Source organism: Podarcis bocagei, assembly GCF_964188305.1.
Source record: "Podarcis bocagei genome assembly, chromosome: 17".
NCBI classification, from domain to species: Eukaryota; Metazoa; Chordata; class Lepidosauria; order Squamata; family Lacertidae; genus Podarcis; species Podarcis bocagei.
In genome coordinates this window covers 21,490,557-21,514,187 of record NC_138143.1, presented here as the reverse complement: position 1 = coordinate 21,514,187, position 23,631 = coordinate 21,490,557, and the positions used below count along the sequence as shown (strand labels likewise).

General features: G+C 40.9%; 1 protein-coding gene and 1 long non-coding RNA gene across 7 annotated transcripts in view; one reads left to right on the top strand and one right to left on the bottom strand.

Annotated features, from left to right (window-relative positions):
- The window catches only part of KDM4C (lysine demethylase 4C), a gene marked incomplete at its 5' end in the record, with an annotated part of 199,862 nt that extends 184,994 nt beyond the window's left edge, over positions 1-14,868 (bottom strand). For 2 of the 5 annotated variants that reach the window (XM_081176222.1, XM_081176225.1), the window contains 3 exons: positions 4,722-4,883; positions 7,026-7,096; positions 14,732-14,865. In XM_081176222.1, coding sequence (XP_081032348.1) covers positions 4,722-4,865 — 144 coding nt within the window. Of the gene's footprint in view, positions 1-4,721; positions 4,884-7,025; positions 7,097-8,614; positions 9,833-14,510; positions 14,549-14,731 lie in introns of those variants that run through there. The other 3 variants (XM_081176226.1, XM_081176224.1, XM_081176223.1) reach the window with 3 other exon arrangements.
- A 296-nt stretch (positions 14,869-15,164) lies between these two features.
- On the top strand, positions 15,165-23,631 carry LOC308577007. Of its 2 annotated transcripts, XR_014003326.1 has the most exons (3): positions 15,165-15,678; positions 23,023-23,184; positions 23,343-23,631. It is a non-coding gene; the product is annotated as an uncharacterized lncRNA (long non-coding RNA). The 2 variants fall into 2 exon arrangements; XR_014003327.1 differs by lacking the exon at positions 23,343-23,631 and having other exon boundaries at positions 23,023-23,307.

The following is a 23,631-nucleotide window of genomic DNA, read 5'->3' as shown; positions in this document are numbered from 1 at the left end:
TTACATTAAACTGCACAATTCTAAAATACATGACAAAATTAATTTCAGCAAAAGATGTTGCCCGTTAAAAGAAATTGTGAAAATGTAGGCAAGTAAAATCCTGAAATTAGTACATGTCTCTTCATTTATGTACATCAGGTAAAAACATATGACAGAAGCTTTAGCCATGTAAGGACTTCAGTAAGATGCTCTGCACAAGTATTTATTCCACAAATTTTCAGAAAATGTATGCACACTTGAAAAGGAACTAAATATTGCTTAGGGAGGTAGAGAAACCGTGCATTTAAGATATATGCATAAAAATCAAATATGTGCATAGCAATTCTCATTTTCATGACTATTAAGCATGCACTTGTGATTTGGGCTACACGGTGTGAATATTCTAAGAACATTTGCATGCTTTTCTTTAACTCAAGGTCAATGATGATTTTTTTAAGGCCACAAAGCTCAAACTATTTTAATTCTCACAGTATCTTCTCGTGGAACCAACATGAATAAATTTCTGAGAATTTATATTTAACAACATACCACTGTACACTACTACCTATGAAAACATATTGAGTCAGTTTCCATTCCAAAGAATTTCAGCATTATGAGTCATACATTATATAGTAAAAAAAAAACTGGTTCTGAATGGAAAAACAACACAGAGATAGGTAGTCCAAGGTCACCAAGCAGCTGGCTTCAACAAAAACAGCACCAGAAGCCCAGAGAGCAGCAGTTGAGCAAGCCTGAAGACATGGAGATAGAAGCATCCCCACTTCCACACTCTCCAGCTCCTCAGCCCACCCCTACCTCTCATCTTCCATTCTCCCAGCTGATGCCCTGTGATTCATGCCTTCCATGGGTAGCAGCCTGGACGCAAAGAATGAGGTGCAGCTTCAAGTCAACAGCTATAAGCCACCAGGATCCTGCTAAGGCTCTCTAAGCATCTTTATCATGGCATCTCCCTACCGCTTGGTGGATTCAGCTAGCTGCCCCATTCCCTCCCTCTACCGGCAACCTCATCTTCTGCTACCATATAGGCCAAGATCAGCTGAAGAAGCTGGAGATGCAGCTGGCAGATGAACCATCATGCAACGAGAGCATCCTGAGCATGGAGGCACTGCTGGACCTCCTTGTCAGGAGTGCGTGCAGGAGTCAGGCCCTGTGACCTGTAGGGTTTTGCAGAACTGAGGCTTTCCTAAGTTTGTTCTCAAGAGGCAAGGTGTGGCCGCACAGGTGAGGCCGATTAGTAACTCACAGCACCTGATGGCAAGAGCCAGGAAGGGATATGGAAGGTCAGCATTTCCCTTTGGCTCTTTGCCACAGCAACACGCTTCCTGCCTTGCTACGTTTGGCTTCTTGAGTCCTTGCTTCCTGATCCTCGGACCCTTGACTCCTTGTTTCCTGACCCTTGGACCCTTGGCTCCTGGCACTCTGACCCTCGGCTTCCTGGCTCCTGGCTTCCAGACTCCCGTTCCTCCTCCCATCCTGCTGTCTTGCCCCCAGTCGCAACGTCCTCTGCCAGGACTTTGACCACCCGTAAACCGGACCATGACACTCCTGGTCAACATCTACACAGAGTGCAGCTACGACTCGCCACTCCAGAAGGACAGGGTTGAGTGGGGATGGATCTCCTGATTATTGAGAGGGATGTGTGCAAGCTCCTCATCAATGGCACCTGGGCAGGCTACCCGGAGTCAACCTTACCATTGGCGGTAAGCCCAACAGGCCCTTCATCTCCACCATGGCCCACTTCCTGAGGATACCAGCCACTGCAGCATCTGGCTGCCCTGGTTTAACAACAAGAACTATGTTTGGATTTGATATCCCACCTTTCACTCCCTTTAAGGAGTCTCAAAGCGGCTAACATTCTCCTTTCCCTTCCTCCCCCACAACAAACACTCTGTGAGGTGAGTGGGGCTGAGAGACTTCAAAGAAGTGTGACTGGCCCAAGGTCACCCAGCAGCTGCATATGGAGAAGCGGAGACGCGAACCCGGTTCCCCAGTTTACGAGACTACCGCTCTTAACCACTACACCACATAAAATACACTATGTGTCTTTTATGTATGTTTTAATGAAATGTATGTTTTAATAAAATACACTATGTGTATTTTATGTATGTTTTAATGAAATGAAGAGTCACGGGGGGGGTGTAGAGCGTGTGTCTGAACTTAACTGTGTTTAGCTTTTTTTAAAGTTGCTATCTTGTTAATGTTAGTATTTTATAGATTATGAAAGCTGTATTGTAATATGTAATTCGACTTTTGTTGTAATTATTTTTAGTTGCTTTTCGGCTAAGTGTTTTCTAGATCATAATTGTTTTATTGAGGATTTGTTAATTATCTCATATGATTTATGTTGTATTTGTGATGTTCTATTATGCTTTATTATGTTATTGTGTTTATTGTTTGTAAGCTGCTATGAGACTCATTTGAATGAAAAGTGGCACAAATACAATAAATCAAATCAAAATGTTGATTGCACAACACAGGTGGCCACTTAATCTGCTTGATAAGTAGATGACCCTCTGCAGGTTATCGTTTAAAATTATGTTGTATGCTTGAAATTCTACTCTATACTGCTGATAATATTTCACCGTCAACGTTAAGAGGCCCCTAGGACGAAAAAGCATGTATCCTTACTTCATCAACTTCGGATCACAAAAGTGCACCTTTATTTATTTCAGTATTCTTGTAGTACTTGATTAATCATTGTTCTCTGCTTTTTAACATGACTGCTGGACTCTTGCCTACTTTTATTGTCCTTCTATTGTTCAGTATTATGTACCTTATTTTACTGTTTTGCTGCATTTGTAAGTCACTTTCTGAATATTTTGATAAAAAATACTTGATATAATTTAAAACCATACTATTAACAATGATATTAATAGACTCAGCCTCTAACAATGCAATCCAATGCCTCTCTACTGAGAAGTGATTCCTGTTTAACTCAATGGGACTTTCTCCCATGTAAATGTATATAGGATTGCAGCATAAAGCATGACTTTCAAGATCCTTTCTCTGTGAATTATGGACTAGGGTTTCCAGAAGAATACAGTCATTACTAAAAATGCACACTATATTAAAAAAACTAACACCATATGCAGCCTTTAACAAAGTCACTTCTCACTGATGAGATGCAGACCAGATAAATAGGACATTTAAAAAAAACAAACCCACCCATCCCTATTATTACAACATACTTTACCCTGACCAAAGATCCTAACTGTTGTATTATAATGGCAGAATCCAAACACATCCATTACTAATTCCAATACAGTGGTACCTCTGGTTACAAACTTAATTCATTCCGGAGGTCTGTTCTTAAGCCGAAACCATTCTTATCCTGAGGTGCGCTTTCACTAATGGGGCCTCTCACTGTGCGCACGCCTCCGGTATGCAATTTCCAGTCGCGTCCTGGGGCAAAGTTCGCAACCAGGAGCAGCTACTTCTGGGTTAGCAGAGTTTGTAACCCGAAGCGTTCATAACCAGAGGTACCACTGTATAATAATGGACAAAAGATGGATATTACCACAATGAAGGAAATCAAGGTTATTCTTTGTTTTGGTGTCATGTTTCTTGGCTTTGGACATTTTAGTGCAACAAGAAAAGAGAGAGTTTGTTTGTTTGTTTGTTTGTTTCTTGTATGTTATATCAAATAATGTATAGTCAGTCCATTGATTTCATTTAGCTGCCACAGAAAAGCCAAGGTGAATATTACATCTGCAGTCTCTTACTATTATAATAAAATTAAATGCCATAATCACTGAAGACATAGTACATGATTTTTAGGTTGCAACTATGAAGCAATACGATCTCAGGAGGCCAGTTTTGTTTGGTTCCTTCTCTAGCTTTAGTCAAGATCTCATTAGCAGTATTGTGTTGCACCCCGTCAGAAAACACCTGCATACTTCACAACACAGGTCTCCAGTGTGCAAAACAATAACCCAAGAGAGTTGTTCCTTTATATTTATCTAATGCATAACATTATATATGAAACCAAGGTATCGAACAAGGTATTAATATTTCACTTTGTAGAAAAACTCCCCTGAGAAGATGCACGTGAAACCCTCTGTATGCAGAGATCTGTCTTTTCTACAGAAGAGAATGGAGAACCCTTGCTAGCAAAGGATGTTCCATGTGTACTTCTGAGGCCCCAGAATGTAACAGGGAATGTAACAGAATGTAAATATGTAAGAACAAGTGAAAACAAATACATTTTAATTTGTTTCTTGTAGAAAGAGACATACTAAAAGAAACAAAACTGAAAAAGCACTTGGCTTTGAAGGAAAATTACCATCAGATAAAACCGTCTTGGGAAAATTTGTAAATAAATTAAAAAACAAAAAACAATAGCTATTCATTCATTATTCTTTTACTGCAGGATATATCACTGAGTAGCTTATAAATTGTAGTAATAGAATATGAGTGCCTACTTTGTACCCAACAAATACAGAACTTTATATACATTGTTGTGTAACCTTTTCAGGCAGTCATTAGTAAAGCCAAACTCATGCAACATTTTTCTGATATTTGGCAGTATTTTCCCCCCAGCTATACTTCATTCGCATTGTGACATTTGATATTTTGTTTGTTAAGTCATTTGTGTATTAGTATTATCTAGCTATCTGATAGATCTTTATAACGATATGTATAATCTTTATGAGAACTTTACACGGAGTGTACGTATTAAAATTGGTGGTTCTTTGCTCTACACAGAATTTTAAAGGATTTACCTTTGCCAGTCCAGCACGATGAGCACCTTTTGATTCCATGTAAGCCAAGTACTTATTAAAGTCCCTGAACTCATCCATTGTAGGCCGAAAAGTCATGATTTTACAGCTGGGGTTTGGAGGAGGGTCCAAGGATTGAGCAGCCATGGCTGCTCAGATTTACGCCTGGTAAAACACAAACACTGTTAGTCATGCAGCAGCGTATTTGAGTAAAAAAAAAATATTATAAATGCTTTATACATTATATCAATGCAACTGCATCTAACTGCTGATCATGTTGTGCCTCTTTTCTCCTGCATTGATTGCTTGTGCATAATACAAATATGTGGTTATGAAGACAAGGTTAGGAACAAAAATGGACAGGAAACAATGTTGGGAACACAACTCAAGTTGAAGACACATCCCAAGGAGAAGTTTATAAAAGAAGTTATTCATTGTTTCAATCAAGACCCTCAAAGACTCTAGTTTTGTTTAAAGGATGATCCACTTTGTCTTATATGTGTCTTTGTTATCGACTGATAAGTGTTAGCAAAACAGTCTGGCTGCTTTCAGTGTTTATGTCTGGCATTTATCATAGCCCAGGCAGTTTCTGTGTAAAAGGTAAGGAGGTCAGCCTTAGGAGTTTTTAATTTGGTTTAGAGTGCTACAGTATTGTTAACTGCACAAAGTGAAGCTGTACGTCTTTCAAGTGCCTTATCCATTATTGCAAAATGCGCAAATAAAGCAGAATTTAGTTCTGAAATGCATAATTCCTTACATCATCATCAGCCGCAGCCCATTATTGTTTTTCATTGAAGAAGAAAAGGAGTTTGGATTTGATATCCTGCTTTATCACTACCCGAAGGAGTCTGAAAGCGGCTAACAATCTCCTTTCCCTTCCTCCCCCACAACAAACACTCTGTGAGGTGAGTGGGGCTGAGAGACTTCAAAGAAGTGTGACTGGCCCAAGGTCACCCAGCATCTGCATGTGGAGGAGCGGAGACGCGAACCCGGTTCCCCCAGATTACAAGCCTATCGCTCTTAACCACTACACCACGCTGGCTCCTGTTGCTTTCCTTTGGCACCATGTAATGATGCATGGGGTTCAGTCATATGAAGACAATAAATATTCAAAGAAATATCCTGTAGTTACAAGTAGCAGACCTCCCTCCTCCTCAAAATAATAAATTATTTCCACAGACACCCATAGGCTGGCCCTGTCTTCAGGGTACAGGCATTTAGCAAACCAGGCCATTATGTGGAATGCAAATTCCTCTGTGCAACTTCATGCCCAATTCAGCCCTTCACTGAATGAAGGAATGCAAGTTCTGAAAACTGCACAAGACTCCAATTCCCTGGCATGTTTCTGCCCATGTGCTGGGGATAGGGATTTATGTAGATCCCACCATATGTAGGCAACTTCCTCATTTTTTAAAAAAAGCAATAGCAGTAATATCATTCATTGCTCATATAGGATGACCTCCTGCTTTATGAAATACCGCTAAGTAATTTAGGATTTAGCAGAGCACAAGAGTCCAACAATAAATATGCAGCCTTTTATGTATTTGCTGTTCAAAAGTGAAAAGCTTAGGAGAAAATACATTACCGTATTTTTCGCCCTATAGGACGCACTTTTCCCCCTCCAAAAATGAAGGGGAAATGTGTGTACGTCCTATGGGGTGAATGCAGGCTTTCAATGAAGCCTGGAGAGCGAGAGGGGTCGGTGCGCACCAACCCCTCTCGCTCTCCAGGCTTCAGGAGCGCCCCACCACCAGCCCCACAAGCTCGAGGGGCAGCAGGGAGGCGCAGCGCCTCCCGCTGTCCTCGACTTGGTTAGAAGGCTGGCGGGGGGGGGGAGCCTGCTCCTCCCCGTCGCCAGCCCCGCAAACTCGGGGGACAGCGGGAGAGGCGCAGCGCGCCTTTCCCGCTGACCCCCGACTTGGTTAGAAGGCTGGCAGGCGAAGCCTGCTCCTCCCCGTCGCCAGCCCCGCAAACTCGGGGGACAGCGGGAGGCACAGCACTCCTCCAGCCCCGCAAGCTCCCAGAGCGATGCCAAAGCTGCATGCAGCTTCGGCATCGCTCTGGGTCCTGTTCTGGGGGCTGGCGTCGGGGGAAGCCCGAGCTTCCCCCGCCTGAGCCCTGCACCTGGGGGGGGGAAATAATTTTTCCCCCTTTATTCCCCCCCCCAAAAAAAATCTAGGTGCGTCCTATGGGCCGGTGCGTCCTATGGGCCGGTGCGTCCTATAGGGCGAAAAATATGGTACTTGGCATTCTAACAAACTCCCAATAAGCGTATGAGGCTGTGAACAGATTAAACATTGTTTTTACCTGCTGATTTGACACCTGTCTTCTACATCGACCGGAACAAACAGCTCACTGTCCACTTATGTACCAGGAGACTGCAGGAGAGAGATAATTTGTATTAATGCAAGTGTATAAATAAAAAACTTTTATATATTTGCAAACATAGCAATACATTTTTATCAATTTAATAAAATATGCAATCTAAGTTTATAACTATTTCATACTGAAAGTTTTTAGCAAACAGAATATAACTGACAGATGAAACATGCAGCTCCAGACAAATATCTAATGCAAACTGGTGTTAAGAACTCAGTAGTGTTTGTAAAAAGATGCTGTAATATGAAAACAAATTAAACTTATTCCAACAGACATCATGCAGCTGAAACCTGACAGAAGTTTCACTGTTACAATATTGGGGGGAAGCTCCTGATTAGAATAAATTTATTTTGACTTTTAATGTGCAGGTAGCAAGTCTTCCTTGTTCTATATTTCTCAACAGAAAACTGTAGCAAAGGGCAGAAGCGTCATCTGCCAAAGCTGCTCTGGAAGACTGTTAGAGGACTGAAATGGCACTGTTTGCAAAAACGTGTAATGTTTATGTTATCTGTATCTCTGTCTTTTGATAGTAAAGTCATTATTATTAAATCCAAAATCATCATAGGGATGGAGAGGCTTCTGCAACCTTATTCCATACAATCCCATTGTTGCATCAGCAAAATTAAGTTCCTAAAGAAGGAAGAAGTACATTTGAACTTCTGTTCTTATAACCAAGCATCTGCTCATGAATTTAATGTATTTTTCCTTGCCAGAGCATAGTCATTTCAAGTCTTCCTTTTATGTTCTTGCTAACATGCCAAAATACATAGATACAGGGTGGGTTTTATTTAAATCAAATCGATTTAAACCATTATTTAAATCGCGATTTAAATCACTACTAAGTAAGACTTGATTAAAAAAATTTTTTTTACATAAAGACTCATTCTTGATGGTATGATCTTAATATTTACAACCAGAGAAAGGTTTCATTTTTGGAATAATAAATTTTCAGAGTAGTTTGTACATTTACAGTATATAAAAAATTACCGATTTGGTTATACTATCAGAAATACATAGAAAGATAATTATGAAATTACTGTGAGGTTTAATAAGTTAACTGTTTATATTTGGACACCTTTTCTGCTGTACTTTATTGGAAGGAGAAAAATAATCATTTCCTTAATAACAATTTATTTAACTAACGCAGTAACATTATAGCATATGTATCCATGTTTGTTAACTGATGTGGTTAAACTTTTTTTATTAAAAAAAATAGCACACATTAAAAACTTAAAACAAATCCTTATTTCCTGATTAATAGCCTTTGGGCTATAATGTAACTTAAATAGAAAACTATCTTTAGAAAGAACTTTTCCTCCAAAAGCATTTTATTTTAAAAATCTGATTAAAATAAAAAAATCCTAATTTTTTAAATTTATTTTTAATTCTTTGATTTTTATCCACCCTGCATAGATACGGCAGAACAATCAGCTCTACCCACCAAATATGCAAACATATATTTATAGGTAGTTATCACCCCAGTTCAAACTCAGACTTAAAAAATGGGAGGAAGTTACCTGTTGCCCATCTCAGGGTTAGATGCAATTATTTCCCAATTTGCAGGAGATTGAACTGGTGGCAAAAGCTAGCTGTACCAAACTTAAAATAACTTGTCAGAAAGAATAGCAAGCCACACGCCCTCCAGTATAAATGCCTGGCTAGATAAATATAATAGCCACTTAGGTTTAACAAACCAAAAAGCATATGCCATACACTATGTTTAATTACATGCTCTAGTTTCAATCTAGGCAAAGCAGAATATAATGTTACATACTACTTCTCCATCTCATAACAAAGAAAAATGGGCCCCAACTCAGCTACATTTAGTGAAATCTCACGTGTCCAAATTAGATTATGCCAGCTGTGACTTTCTTTTGAACAAGGGAAGGCAAGAGCATCACCTTTTGTTGAGCACAAACCTTTGCAACAAAGCTGTCAAGTTATAAACTACCACAAGCTAACTTTCATTTTCATAGCACACAAAAAAATGAGACAAAAACTTAAGTTTCACTGATTTGACAGCAGATTGACAGTTGCCTGAACATATATTGCATAATGCATTTAGCATACTGTAATATGCACTGGCACATTGCAGCCTAACAGAATGAACAAAAATGTTTTGACAAGTGAAAAATGTCCTCTATTTGTGAAAAACATATTCTAAACATTAGGATCACTGAGCTGTACTGCCAATGGAATAAATTAAACTGTGGGAAGTATTAACCTTATCCATGGTGCTAAATGCTTTAGTTACATCTTGATTGGAACACTGCAACATGCTGTAGGTGGGCCTGTCCCTGAAAACCACTCGGAAATTAAAATCACTGAAGAATGCTGCCAGTAAAATCTTGACTGGGCCGAGTGTTAGGACCATGCAACCATTTTAGTCTAACAGCTGCATTGGCTGCTGGTTTCTTTCCAAGTATAATTCAAGGTGCTGATTATTATCTTTTAAGGTCTAAACTACTTGGGATCGGCCACTTCAAGGCCCATCTCCTGCAGTGGGCTTGTTATGTGGCAATGCCCCATATGGGAAATTCCCTGCTCCAAGAGACTAAATCAACTCCTTCTTTATCAAGATGCTGCTGGCATCTGAAAACCTTTCTTTTTAAACAAGTCTCTGATTCTGATGCTGTTTAAACTAATCAACTGCAAGCTCTAGCTCTCCGGGTTCCCCCTTTTTACATACAGTTTTTGGTAAAAGACTTGATATTTAGCTGTTTTAGTATGGGGCTGTTGTTATTTTTGTGTTTGCTTCTATATTTTGTTAGCTACTTTGAGCACCTCCTTTCGAAGGGGAAAAAGGAAGATATTTTTTAAAAATAAATAAATATTGGATTGGATAAAAGTCCAGTGTATAAAGAATTTAAAGCACGTATAGGACAGGCATAGGCAAACTTAGCCCTCCAGATGTTTTGGGACCAAAACTCCCATAAACCCCAGCTAACAGGACCAGTGGTCAGGGATGATGGGAATTGTAGTCCCAAAACATCTGGAGCTTCAAGTTTGCCTATGCCAGGTATAGGGGAACTCTCGATCTCCAGATAGTGGACTACAGCTTCTATTAATGTGGATTCACTGGCCATGCTGGCTGGTGCTGATGGAAGGTGGAGTCAAACAATAGCAGGAAGGCCTACAGTTCCCTACCCATGACTTAAAGCATTTGATCTACAGGTTTGCACATCAAGCTTTGCATTTTTCAGCAGGAAAGATGACAGAAGCAGAAGCTGCTTATAAACTGAGACAGTGCAATCAATCCCATATGACTGAATTTGTACAGATGCACGTAAAAAAAGAAAAACTGAATTAGATCTAGAGTACACACACACAAAAATGAACACATATATGCATATCATGCTGCACACAGACAAGCAATATTCCACTGGTGCAAGAAGAGATCATTGGTTCTGATGACAGAGAGGGCTTGGACATGTGATTGTATCCAACCAAGTTATAGTCAGAGTAGTCCCACTAAGTTAATAATGTATATTAATTTCAATAGGTCTGTTAGAATATGACCAACACTGCATAGAATCCATGTAGTTTGCATGGTAATGGAGGCCAGCCCTCCACCACAGAGCAATATGTCCCATTTGGGACTAAGCTGCAGAGGTTGCAAAGCAGTCTTTGAGAAGAATTCAGATTATAAGCCTGAAAATTGCACCATGGTGCAGGTCATTTTGGGTTGGGGTATAGTTGGGGTTTGTTGCTGTTATTGATATTAATTTTGGTATCTTTATTTTTAGATCTTATTATCATTTATGTGGAAATTGTTAAATTTGGCTGTGTACTTCTTGATGTGTTATTTATTGTTTACAACTACTTTTGTTATATTTGTAACTATGTATTTTTTCATGTTGCAAGGTGCCTTGAGCATGGTTTTAAATAAAGAAAGGCTGCATACAAATAAAATGATGTATGTATGTATCTCCAACTACTTGTTTATAATTATTGTGCTCAGAGAAGGCATTTCAACTTCAGCAACAAATGTATCTCTACTTCAATAATACAAAGTTTATTTGCTACCTTTTTATAAATAGTAGCTGCTTTGAAAGCTCTTTTGTTGCCTTTATTTCTCATGAATGAGAGGCTAGGACACTTCATTCATTCCCAATATAACTAATGTCCCTGAGGTACTCTATAAGCATTTCTTTATTTACATCAGCAGTTTGTAAAATACAAGTGTAAAATGCATCCTGATTATTTCTACCAGGTGCCTCACTGGCATGCCAGAAAAGCAAAACATAGAAAAGTGAAAATTCTAAGAAAAGTGTTGTGATTATTACTTATTAGAAATAACAACACATTTAAAATAGAATTTTAAGAATCTCAGGTTGATTTATTACAATTCTACCAGGGTCAGACTTTAGTCTTTCAAATTTCAGAGGTGCTCTGTGAGAGGCAAAAATCCCCCCCACCACCTTTTGCCTTTTCTTTAGCTCAATTCACTACGTCAAAGTTATAAAACCCTGTGGTGCCCCCTAGGCTTGGCACCCAGTGCAGCAGAACCAGTCACCCTGCCCAAAATCCACCTGTTTCTACAATGCACTTATTAAGACACATGTGCATCATCACACAGCTCAGACAAAGAACCGAAACCTGTATATGTATATGACATTTTAGAAATAATGCTAAAAATACATCTGAGTGCAAACTCTCACACACAAGTTCCCATATGGGAATTCATAAATGGGGCTCCCTGTTTAGTAAATCCTCAGTCAAGACGTGGGAAATTTTGACCTCCAATTCCAGCTCCAAATTTCAAGTTTATACAACAGTCCCTTGGGTAACTCAAAAAGATTTTAAAGTTTGATTTTTACAATTTTACTGACCACATTCCTTTAAAAAGTTAGTGCTCTGGTTTGATCAAATATTCAAATTTTAAAAATTCAAACACAGTGCTTTAAAAGCATTAGCAACTCTCACAATAATAGACACCATTACTACATTGATTAGAAAAAGGATGATAAAGAACCCACTCAAAGAGAAGTCAGCTTGGAATTTGTTGTGCATTTCAGACACTGCTTTGTTACATTTGACAATTTCTGCAATTCTTTCCCTTGCAAATGTGCCCCATGCTTCTAAAATAATACTATTTTCTAAAACATTTAGGTAACAGAATGATAATAGAGACATTGACTGGCATAACTGTGACTTCATATGCAAGGTTTCAGATCTACATGACCCACATAAAGCAAGCAAAGAAAGAGCATTTCACCACTCCCAGGGGCCCACCGGTGGATGGATTAGCAAAAGGAAAACACATTGCCTTCGTCCTTGTAAAAAGCAATACACCAAAACCCTCGCCCTTCAGAAAGAGAGTGATGCTCAATTCACACCAGCTCGATTTTCATAAATAAGTAGAAACACTGTTTCTGACTGAGCTTGTACATTATCTGAAGGGTTGAACCTGGATTTTATCAGGGCTGACCCGTGCCTGAGGCAGAAGATCCAAACAACACTCCCAAGCACACTCATGAACATACGGTACTGCTGCACACCTTTCTCCATTTCATCAAGACTTGTAGAGTGAATTGTGCCCGAAGAACAGATTTGTCTCCCTCTCATTCTGCCACCCTTAATGGCACCAAAAATAAGCTACCTAAGGTGACTGCCTCAGCCTTCTTAATGATAAAACTGCATCTAGATTTCATTCTTGGCACCTGCCAGTCGCATGATAGCGTGATACAATACACGGGAACTAGACTTGCAGAGGAGGAGAAAAATGTAGCAGTTAGCTCACAATTTTCTTTAACATTTGAGTTTAGCAAATTTTTTTGAAAATGCAAGCTCCAAAGAACCATATAAATATATATATCTATATTAACGGAAGTTGTTTTTTTAAAAAAACTTTTGCTGGAGTTTTTGACTTTTGTCGGTTTTATATGCACTCCACTGTTTGAGTGGGAGAGTTCTCAGACTATTAAATTGCAGTCCAGGAATGGATGGAATAGGGGTGGAGCTACACAATTCTGCAGAAGCAAAGTACTGCATCTTGAGAACTGAGAATACACCTGGACAAGGGATTATTTGCATCAGTCAGGTGACAACGTGTATAAAGAAAGTTTGGAAATGTCCTAACAAACAAGTCTCGTGACACTTTTAAGTTTAATAGATTGTGGCATCAAATATTGTGGATTATAATGTACAAAACTTTGTACATTCACAAACTAAAAAGTCTCCCTGAAAGTTCAATGGTTAGCCATTATGCGGTTTATGTTGATTATGCCATGACTGCTGTTTCAATAATATACCAACAGACCAGATTCTGGTTACAAAACATGAGCTTCAGCTACTGTTGGGGGACATCACTAGATAACAATCGATTATCATTCTCTGATACGGCTACACAGGAGATGCCTTGCTACTAGTTCAGCGTATGATAACTTTCAAGCAAGGAGTGGGGAACAAAAGGTGGGGGTTTTTTTTAGTGTTTTTACATCTCTCAGTTTCTGAGAATTACAGTATGAGATTTTACAACACCAAACATTTCAAAACCAATAAGGAACCCGCAAACATTTCGCATGAGAGACACATCTGGAAACTTCTTGCAAAGTCAAGTGTAACAACAGCTGTGGTCACCCAGTTCTGGCAGCTTACACATGACCCTTGGAAGAAGCCTATAGATGACTCAGTACTTTCATTATTCCAGGAATGCAATCTAAAAGTAAACACCGCGATATGTTTCTTTTTGTTGTTGTTTTTCTTTTAAACTGAAACCCAGGGCGAAAGAGCCAGCTGCACCTCAAAAGGGTTGGCTTTCCTGTGTGTGGCGGCCAGAGACTCTCAAGTCCCAAAGATCTGGAAACGAAACCTGCTGTTTGCTGCTGTCCCTTCCTACCCAAGCGGGCATTTCCAAGCATTTTGTTCGGTGTTTATTCTTATTTTTCTTTTTTTTAAAAAAAGAAATTTTTATTGGTTTTTCACCTTTTATAAAGACAAATACACACAAAAAAGACAAAGACAAAAACATGTATAATTTCAGAAAATCCTACTTTCTTAACCTTGTTCCCTGACTTCCCCCCACCCCCCTTCATGCATCCCAATTCCCAGAATTGTGTCAGCAAATTGGTATTTCTCTTCTTGATCGTCTTAAAATTACCTCTTTTATAAAGAAAAAAAAAATTTCTAAGTTGGACTCAAGTTATTTTTCCTCCCCCATCCACAGGGACACCAAGCGCCTCAACCCTGCCAGAGCCAACTTTGGCCATGGAAGAAGGGCCCGTCGTCGCCCTCTTGGCCAGCCATTCGCCCCACTGCCTGGAGCAGCACCTTTCCCTCAGAGGCCCCCCCCCCTGGGTGTGGGGGGCTCAGGCCGGCCCACCCTCCTGCCAGGTCCCACGGCGACTTCCACCCAAGCCCCAAATATGCCCCCCCCCTCACAACACCGGCCCTCGACACTGCGCTGCCCACCTTTCCCTGCCCCTCAAGGCGCTCAGCTGCCACAGCAAAGCCTCCTTCCCTCAGGGCCGCCGGAGCCACCTTCTTCCAGGGCCCCACCCCCGGCAGCCCATCCTCCGGAGACCCCCCCTCTCTTCTCCACCTGTTACTCCCCTCACGAGACGCACGGCAAACCCACCCCCCTCCCCCGCCGGTCCCTCCTATCCACCACCACCCGCCATGCCCGGATATACCTTTTCCCTCCGCCTCAGGCGCCGACGCCGCCTCGCCGAGCCGCTCCGCCTTGGTTCGCCGGGCACGAGGGGGTTAACAGCGCGGGAGAGGGAAGGGAGGGGGGTTGGAAGCGAGGAGCCCTCCTGCTGCTGCTAAGACCTCACCGCACTTCCTCGGAAAGCTTCCGACCGCGGCGGCAACTCTTTGCGCGCGCGCGCTGGCTCGCGCTCGCTCCCCCCTCCCCTCCCCTCCCCTCCCCTTTTTCCTCGTTTTGGTGGGGACTTGTTGTTCTAATGTACGCGGAATGACAGCTACGGGCCGCGCACGCGCACCTCTGTCGGCGAAGGGCTTCCTCCTCCTCCCACACCTTCCCACCCACTTCCCCCCCCCCTCCTTCTTCTCTCTCAGTCCGCCGCGAGCAAACGCTGTGGCGTCACGTGACGCCAGAACGCGGCGGCGGGGTTTCCTGCCTCGGAGGCCACGTGACCGAAGGAGGCTCGCGACTTGAGGAGGATGAGGCGGGGAATTAGGAGGGGGGTGGAGTGCGGAAGAGAAAGCCAGTGGTGGTGGTGGACGTCGTGGGCTCGCCACGTGGGGTGGGCGTGTTTCCCCCACAACAAGAGTTGGCGGCTCTTTGCTGGGCGCACGTCGTCGTCGTTGTTGTTTCCCTCTCCCACCTCAGAGATTCCCCCCCCCCGATGGTTTCCTCCTCCCCTCAGCCCGCCCTCCTCCTCATTCCCCCGCAGCCGCGAGAGGGTTAACAGCGCGGCAGACCTTCAAGCCTCCGAGGCAAGGGAGCGCGAGCTCCTGTTTGGCAGCCAGAGGCTGTGCGCATGCGTGCGGGATTCGTGAGGTGCCGCTGTAGCCGCCAGTTCGGTTTGGCTGAACCGGCGTGAGGCGCAGCGCGCGGCAGCTGAGGCGGCCGGTGGCGGGGAGAAGAAGGGGGCCCTCGCCCGGTTAGCTGGAGGTGAGAGGCCGGGCAGAGCTGTAGGGGAGGTAAGAAAGGAGCACGAAACTCACCTGGCCCAGTCGCTCTGGGCCGGCTTCCAACACACACACGATATATACGATACATATACGATATCTTTATTGTCATTGTCCCATGCAGAACAATGAAACTGAAAAACTACATAAAACATTCAAAATATTATACACACATATTATATACAGGGTGAGTCATAATAAAGTATACAGTTTCCATTCGCTATTAATGGAAACTGTATACTTCATTATGAATCACCTTGCATATAAACCACTCAATAAATAAACAATCCTTAGGGCAGAATTGGAGGTAAACCATATTCCCACGTGCTTTGAAGAAAGTTGAAACTGTTACTCCTGCCCTGTCAATATTGTCATTACTATGGGGACATAACATTCGCTGCTTTCCGCCCCAGGCATGCAACAGACCCTAAGCAGATCTGATGACAGCTGCTTAAAATGTCTAATAGAAAGGACAGGGAGCCAGAGATTCCCTTAAAAGTGGCCACATTCTGTGCTGCCGCTGTAAAACTAAGGAGACAAGCTCCGAATGACTCTAATGGCCAGTGTCTTAACACACATATTTTGAATTAACGGTTAAGGTTGTCAGTTGCATATTTTAATTGTTTCATATCTGTGTTATTTACCGGGCTCTAGCTCTGATAAAACTTATAGAGCTTATGATTTTAACCTATGTATATTTACATGTTCTCTATTGCTGTATATCTCCATATTTCTGGTCTGTGACTCAAATAAATAAATTCATTCATTCATTCAACACCAAACATTAAAAGCTTCCTGATACAGGTGTTTCCTAAAAGTTGTATAGATATTTATCTCCTTGACATATGATGGGAGGGTGCCACCACAGAGGAGGCCCTCTGCCTGGTTCTCTGTAACTTCTGGCACTGGGAACTGCCAGAAGGCCTTCGGAGCTAAACAGCAGTGGGTGACCCTTAATTGCGATTAATCCGCCCTCCTTGGACAGCCTCCACACTTCTTAAACTGCCATACCAGGCTGTTCCTGAGGTACGTAAAACAGGGTTTTCTTCAGGAAGTTAGCAATACATTTTAATTAGGGTTTCCTAATTCATTGTTATTAGCGCCAGAACATGTGAGGAAATAAGAGAAATGGTTGTGCTTTTAAGCATACGCTGAATGATTAACCATAACATAGGCGCCGACTCCATGGGGCTTGAGGGGGCTCGAGCCCCCTCAAAAAATTTTTGGGGGGGCTCACCCCCCCCAATAATCTCGGGCGGGCGCCCTTTCAGCAGAGCGCCGCCGCCGTCCCCCGCCTCCTCCTCACCTGCTCCTTCGCCAGCCAGCCAGCCGCGCGCCCTAATCGGAGGCACTGCCGGAAATCCCGCGAGAACAGGGGAATCCCGACTGGCCACACCTCCCAGCCAGCCAATCGGCTGGCTGGGGGGGTGTGGCTTGCCCTATTTAGGGCCGGAGCCACTTTATTTGCATATTCATGAGCTTATTTATTATTCATGAGCTTTCCCGGGCCCCCCCAATATTTTTTCTAAGTCCGCGTCCCTGAACCATAATGACCCTCTCCCCCCATATATTGGGAATCTAGCTTCTAGGCAACAGGGTGCCATTTTGGGGGGACATGAATTCATAAAAAATTATACACTGGTTGTTTTTTTACAAAGCGGTTTACAAAGTGTTACAGTTGCAGGTTGTTTTATTCCCTGGAGATTCCAGGCATCGCCCTCCACATGCATACACCCCCCCCCCGTAAGCTAAGGTTTACTGTTATTTGTTACTATTTAATAGAATTGTATCTCACTTGATTGTAAAAACCTCTAAGCAGTTTACATAAAATATGCATTGTAATTATGAATAAAAGTAAGTTTTTTAAAAAGAAGGTGGCCTAAACAAGTCACAGTATCAATAATATCAGTAGTTTAAAATATAATTATAAAATAGGAATACATATTAAAATACACATCAGCTTTACATTTCTGGGTAGGCTTAGGTAAACGAAAAAGTTTTTAACAAAAATCCAAAACAGTACAGCTAAGAACAGAGCACTGCTGGTAACAGCGACTGCACCTTACAGGGCTGTTGCTTACTACCCTCATCCCTCCTGCTAGCAAGTGAGTGTGAGTGATTAAAGTGGCTGCAGGGAGCAACTATTGCCTGCACTTACTCCCAGTGTTCTGCTTGGGCAATACAGTGGTAACTTAAGAATGCTCTCTGTCAGCACTCTGCCCACACTCTTTCTTTTGGTGGCACAACACAAAGAAAATGCATGAAAAATCCTAAATACATTGCATTCCAATGTGGCATGATTTCTAATTATGTTCGTTATTTCTAGCTTCTCGGCTGAATATGTCGTTAAGCTCAAAATATCTTACTTGCTACTCTTATATAAAAAAATTAAAATGCTGAGCTGTGACATGATGTTAATGCCAAAAAGCAGCCAAGTGTTTAGAAATCACATTTTTTTGATGGTAATAATCCTACCTAACCTTGAATTTCTGTGCCATAACTCCTTTTACAGGTTAGTTTGTAATTGGCACATAGTAAAATTTAGTAGTTCTTCGGGAATACCTTTGAAACTACAGTGGTACCTCGGGTTACATACGCTTCAGGTTACATATGCTTCAGGTTACAGACTTGGCTAACCCAGAAATAGTACCTCAGGTTAAGAACTTCGCTTCAGGATGAGAAAAGAAATTGTGTTCCGGCGGCGCGGCAGCAGCAGGAGGTCCCATTAGCTAAAGTGGTGCTTCAGGTTAAGAACAGTTTCAGGTTAAGAACGGACCTCCAGAATGAATTAAGTACTTAACCCGAGGTACCACTGTAGTTCTTTTAAACATAGAATGTTATGAAGTCTGCTAGCCTGTAATTGAGACAAAAGTGTTTGCCAAATGATGGGTTCATTTGAAAGTGTTACTCTGCAAAAGAAAACTTTCATACTATAAAGTTACCATTCTCCCTTCCCCCAAATAATATGTGCCCTTAACAGTTAGTTGCACAAGATGCCTATAATAAACTTTTGCTATCCAGCCTGGAAAGAGTACACCTGTTTACTTTCTACCTGTCATGCAATTATTAAAGGCACATATCTAAAGGCCTTGCCCGCTATATCCCTACTATGGCAACTATGCTCCTCAGATGGGGCATTGTTGTGGGTACCATATGCCTGAGGGTATGCCTAACCTGTACCAGAAACTAGTGTGGCAGCTCCATCTCAAAGTCAGCCTAGCACCTAGCATGGTGATGTTTAGGTACCTCCCAAAAACATTTTTATTTAAGAAGGCTTTCCCTGAATTGTAGCAGTTATTTATGGAAGGTCAATTTTATGTTTGCTGAAATTGTTTTGTTGTTTTGAGAGTTTGTATGGGTAGTTTTATTGTTCTTGGAGTTGTGTTTTTGTGTCTCATTCTGTTTTTACCCCGTACTTCTTTGATAGCTTTATGCGGTCTATAAATTTGTTTAAGAAATAATAAATAAAATTGTGTTTCTGGGGAAATTGGTATACCTTGAGTTTGTAGGAATTAGCCTTTTATCACATCCCACATTTTTTAGTTTGGACATATTATGATGAGCACAAAAGGGTCAGCAATCAATGAAATAACAATCTCAACATTTTTTATGTTTTTGATAACTTACTTCATCTGTGGATTACTTGATATGTTCTCTTTTGACTTTGGGGGTCAGTTCTGCTACATGAACTATTGAATTTTTTGCTTATAAATTATTTACATACATTACCGGTAAATCATAACATTGCTCCCTGTACCATTTTTTCAACCTATTCCAGTTTTATGAGCTTGCCATGATCAGACTCTCTTAACTATAGGATAGTAGAACATGTTCCAGCTAATGTAAAGCCCAATGCAGTGTGATATTTAAGCCTCTTTACGTCTTACATGACTGGGACTTAGTTATGAAAAAAATAGTTGTTGTTTATTCAATTTATATCCTGCCCTTCCTCCCAAAGAAGCCCAGGGTGTCACTGCTAACGTTGCTGTTAACAGGGTGTGTGTTTTTCTGTCTTGTGTGCTAACACAAGATGGCAGTGATGAGACAACAATGACTACTCTCTATGCAGAAATCGTGTTTTAACTCTTAACAGAAAGTAGTTAGTGCCAAGTCATATTATTACCTTGATTTAAACATGTTAAAAAAATGATTTGTAAATTATATCATATATGCAAGCATATTAATTCTCCGCTCCAGACATGATTATTATGGATAGTTGCTGAAACTGAACAAAACCTGGTAAGGTTCCAGTCTAATGTCAACTGCTAGTTAATGGGCATGAACATTACATATATAAAGTTATAGCTGATGTATAGACCACTTTTCTCTTCTAACTCAGTACCTCCAAAACTGGGATATGTTATATCTCAAATCATTGGTAACAACTTCTGCCTACTGCATAAAAATCAGCAATTAGTTTCAAACAAATTTTTTTTAAAAAAAACAAAGCATGATTTTGAACCTCTTTTCTGTTGAATAATTAGCTTAGCACAATAATATTCATCTTAATCCCTGAGCTGGGCTAACAGAAATGAACTTTTAATTAAAAAATTCAAGTTAATCGATATTGGAAGTAGCAGTGCATCCGAACTAAGTTTGCTGCTAATTTATGCTATCAACTGTAATTTTATGGATTGGGCTTAGGCAGTATTGCATTGCAATTATATTTGACCTTTAGAGCTGAAGTTTTGTTAGAAATAGGTGTCTGATTATAGCTTGGAGTATATATAAATATGCAGGGCACTCTTTGAATAGTGTGTTAGCTAATACCAGCATAGAGCTGTGCCCTTAGCTCTTAAATAGTTTTCCTGAATGTAATTTGCTGGAACTTCGTATGTGGCTGAATAGGCAGAACACTTTGTCCATACTCAGAGATGTATCATTGTCATCATCTTCAGAGGCAAAGTGTTGCCTTCATCTTCAAGTGACTATTCAAAAATGATGCACACCAACAATCGTGTAAAGAGTAAAGAATTTGCCTAGTACAAGTGTCTCTTGTGCTGTGACTGCATTGAGTCTGCATAATTTTACCTGCGTATAATTTCCATGGACTTGACAGGTGCCAAGCCATGTTTAGTAGAACTGTACTTTTTTCAGTGGGATGTATGGGTAATAGGGAAGAGCTAGTAGCTCTGATGGGGGACACATTGTGCTCCTTTTGTGGTAGTTTGTCTGCCTTTGATCCCTACCCTGCACTCAGCTCTCACCTGTGGCTGCTAGAAGCTGTCAGTATGCAACAGCAGGCCCACCCCAGGAAACTGCTTCGACTGGCTGGCTAAACCAGTTGAGGGTAGTCAACAGGTCTCTTCCCTCAGCGATTTAAGGTCTTCCCCTGCCTGTGTTTTTAAAAATTCTCTTGATTATAGTGGTAGCATGGAACTTGGCAGTGCCTCTAATAGGCTTTTTTCAGTGATTGCTCTTATGCTGGTCATAAGGAAAAGCTTATGAAGAAAGGATAAATTCGTAACACTTTATTGAACCAAGTATTTCTGATGAAAAAGTGCAATCTTTCAAACTTCTGGTTTTGTTTAAAGCTGTGGCTTGTGAATGTCTACAAACAGCTTGCTTGCTGAATGTCCTGCACAAATGATTGCACAAAAACTAAATACCCTTTCAGTCATAGCTTCCTCTTCTGTAAAAACTGTGAATACCCTTTCAGTCAGTTAGTGTTATGCCTTTCCTTTTATAAATGATGAGAGCTTCCACTCCTACAAATGTTACATCCAGATCCAAAATGTAGAAGTAATTGTGTTTAGAGTTGAAATTTCTTTTAAAGTTCAGTAATATTTCTATTTTCCACCCTGATAAATGGACTATTTTAATTTTGCAGAGCCTGACTGTGAGAAAACTTGTTTCTTAAATGTTTGGCAATTAGAGATTCCCAATTAGGCTTTTGTTAATCAGTGAAAGAGGACATATACAATGTTGTGGTGTAAAGGAATTGGTTATCTAGGTTTCTTCTGCACCACAGTTTTTCAGTGCTGCTGAGGCATTGCATTTTCAAAATTAAGTAGAATCTGAGCTAAACTGGAGCTCTTAATATAGCACAAAATAACTGTATTATGTAGCAACGCTCTTCTTCATGACAAAGATCTCATAATGTAAGTTATTAACAGTTCTCAGTTAGGTTCATTAACTTTGTAGGTTCAGTTTATTGTTTCTATAAAAGTAGTGATGGATAGCCTCTTTGACTGCAATCATATTACACACCTAGGAGCAAATCCCATTCAACTCACTGGGGAGTTTGTCCAAGTAGACACTTAATTGCCTCAATGTCGGTTTATGTTCTCATGAAGGGGCATGCTTTAATTACTTGTTTCTCTAATTATAATTATTATTGCTTTGCTTCTCTTCTGTCTCTGCTCTGCACTAATTCACCGTTCTGCTAAGATCAAATTCAGGAGAACAAGTGAAAAGAAAGTGATTCCTAGCCTTTGTATATAAATCTTCCAACTACTACTACTACTTCCAACTACGACAACTACTACTACTACTACTTATTCTTATTATTATTAAATTTATATTTTGCCCTTTTCCCCAAATGGGCAAACACACAGATGGTAAAACATCTAAAAACATTTCCAATGCAGATGCAGACTAAGCAATAGCTCTACCTGAAAGGGTTGTTGGAAGTGGAAAACTTTCGGTAAGCACCAAAAGACAACAGAACTAGTTCCTAATATTTAATGGGAAGGAATTGCAGAAGGAAGGTGCCACAACACTAAAGGCTCTATTCTTATAAAATGGTACCTACGGGAGGTCCCCACCGGTAGTGTGTAATTATTGATAGGGATGAGATTATTTATATGTTTACTCACATCTAAGATATTGAAACTTTCTGTGCTAGTCATCATTAGCAGTTCTACTAGCACTGTGGTCTAAACCACTGAGTCTCCTGGGCTTGCTGATCGTAAGGTCGACAGTTCGAATCTGCATGATGGGGTGAGCTCCCATTGTTTTGTCAAATCTCCTGCCAACGCAGCATCAAAAGCATACCAGTGCAAGTAGATAAATGGGTACTCCTGTGACGGAAAGGTAAATGGCATTTCTGTGCACTCCATCACTCGTCACAGTGTCCTGTCCACATGCTGTCCACATGACCCAGAAAGCTGTCTGGACAAACGTCGGCTCCCTCAGCCTGAAAACGAGATGAGCACCACATCCCATAGTCACCTTTGACTGGACTTAACCGTCTAGGGGTCATTTTTTTCTACTAGTTGTGGTATAAAATACAAAGGATACCCAATGATACCTGTTGTTTGACTGCTTCTAGCCATTCATTACATGGTGCAAAAATTTTTTCCCCTTCCTCTTTTCTCTCTTGCAGCCCCACCCCTACTTAAAATCTGCTCCAGATGGTTCCCCAACCCTCCCAAGGAGATTTGGTGGATGTGCAAGAGGCAGCAGGGAGGAGGAGAGGAACCTGAAGTCCTGTTATGCAAGTAGAAGTTCTTTCTGGGCACAATTGCATATCTTCATTTTTATATACGTTTGCATCTCCAGCAAATATGTAAAAATCTAGTATTATTTTATAACATGTCAAACATTTCCATAGGTTGTACTATACATCTGATAAATTCATGGCAGAGTGTAGTATCATTGTGCAAACTTATATATTGCTTCTTGCTTTAAGAACTTGTGATTGAGCTTGCTTTTCTGTAAACCACTTTGATAGCCTTTTTGGCTAAAGGAAGGAGTATAAATGCCCAATGTATTCATTCATGCATATATTAATAAAATTCAACAAAATTGTGGAGCTCATCTGCAGCCATAATCATATCTGAACAAGTGTATATTCTCTGTACACCAAATTTTGTCTTAATTGGATTACAACATGCTTTAAAATATGTTTCCTCGTTTTACCAAAGCTCTAGCCCAACTTCCGCTTCAAAGCCATTTGCATTTTAATTGTTTGTACTATTAAGCTGTTATATCT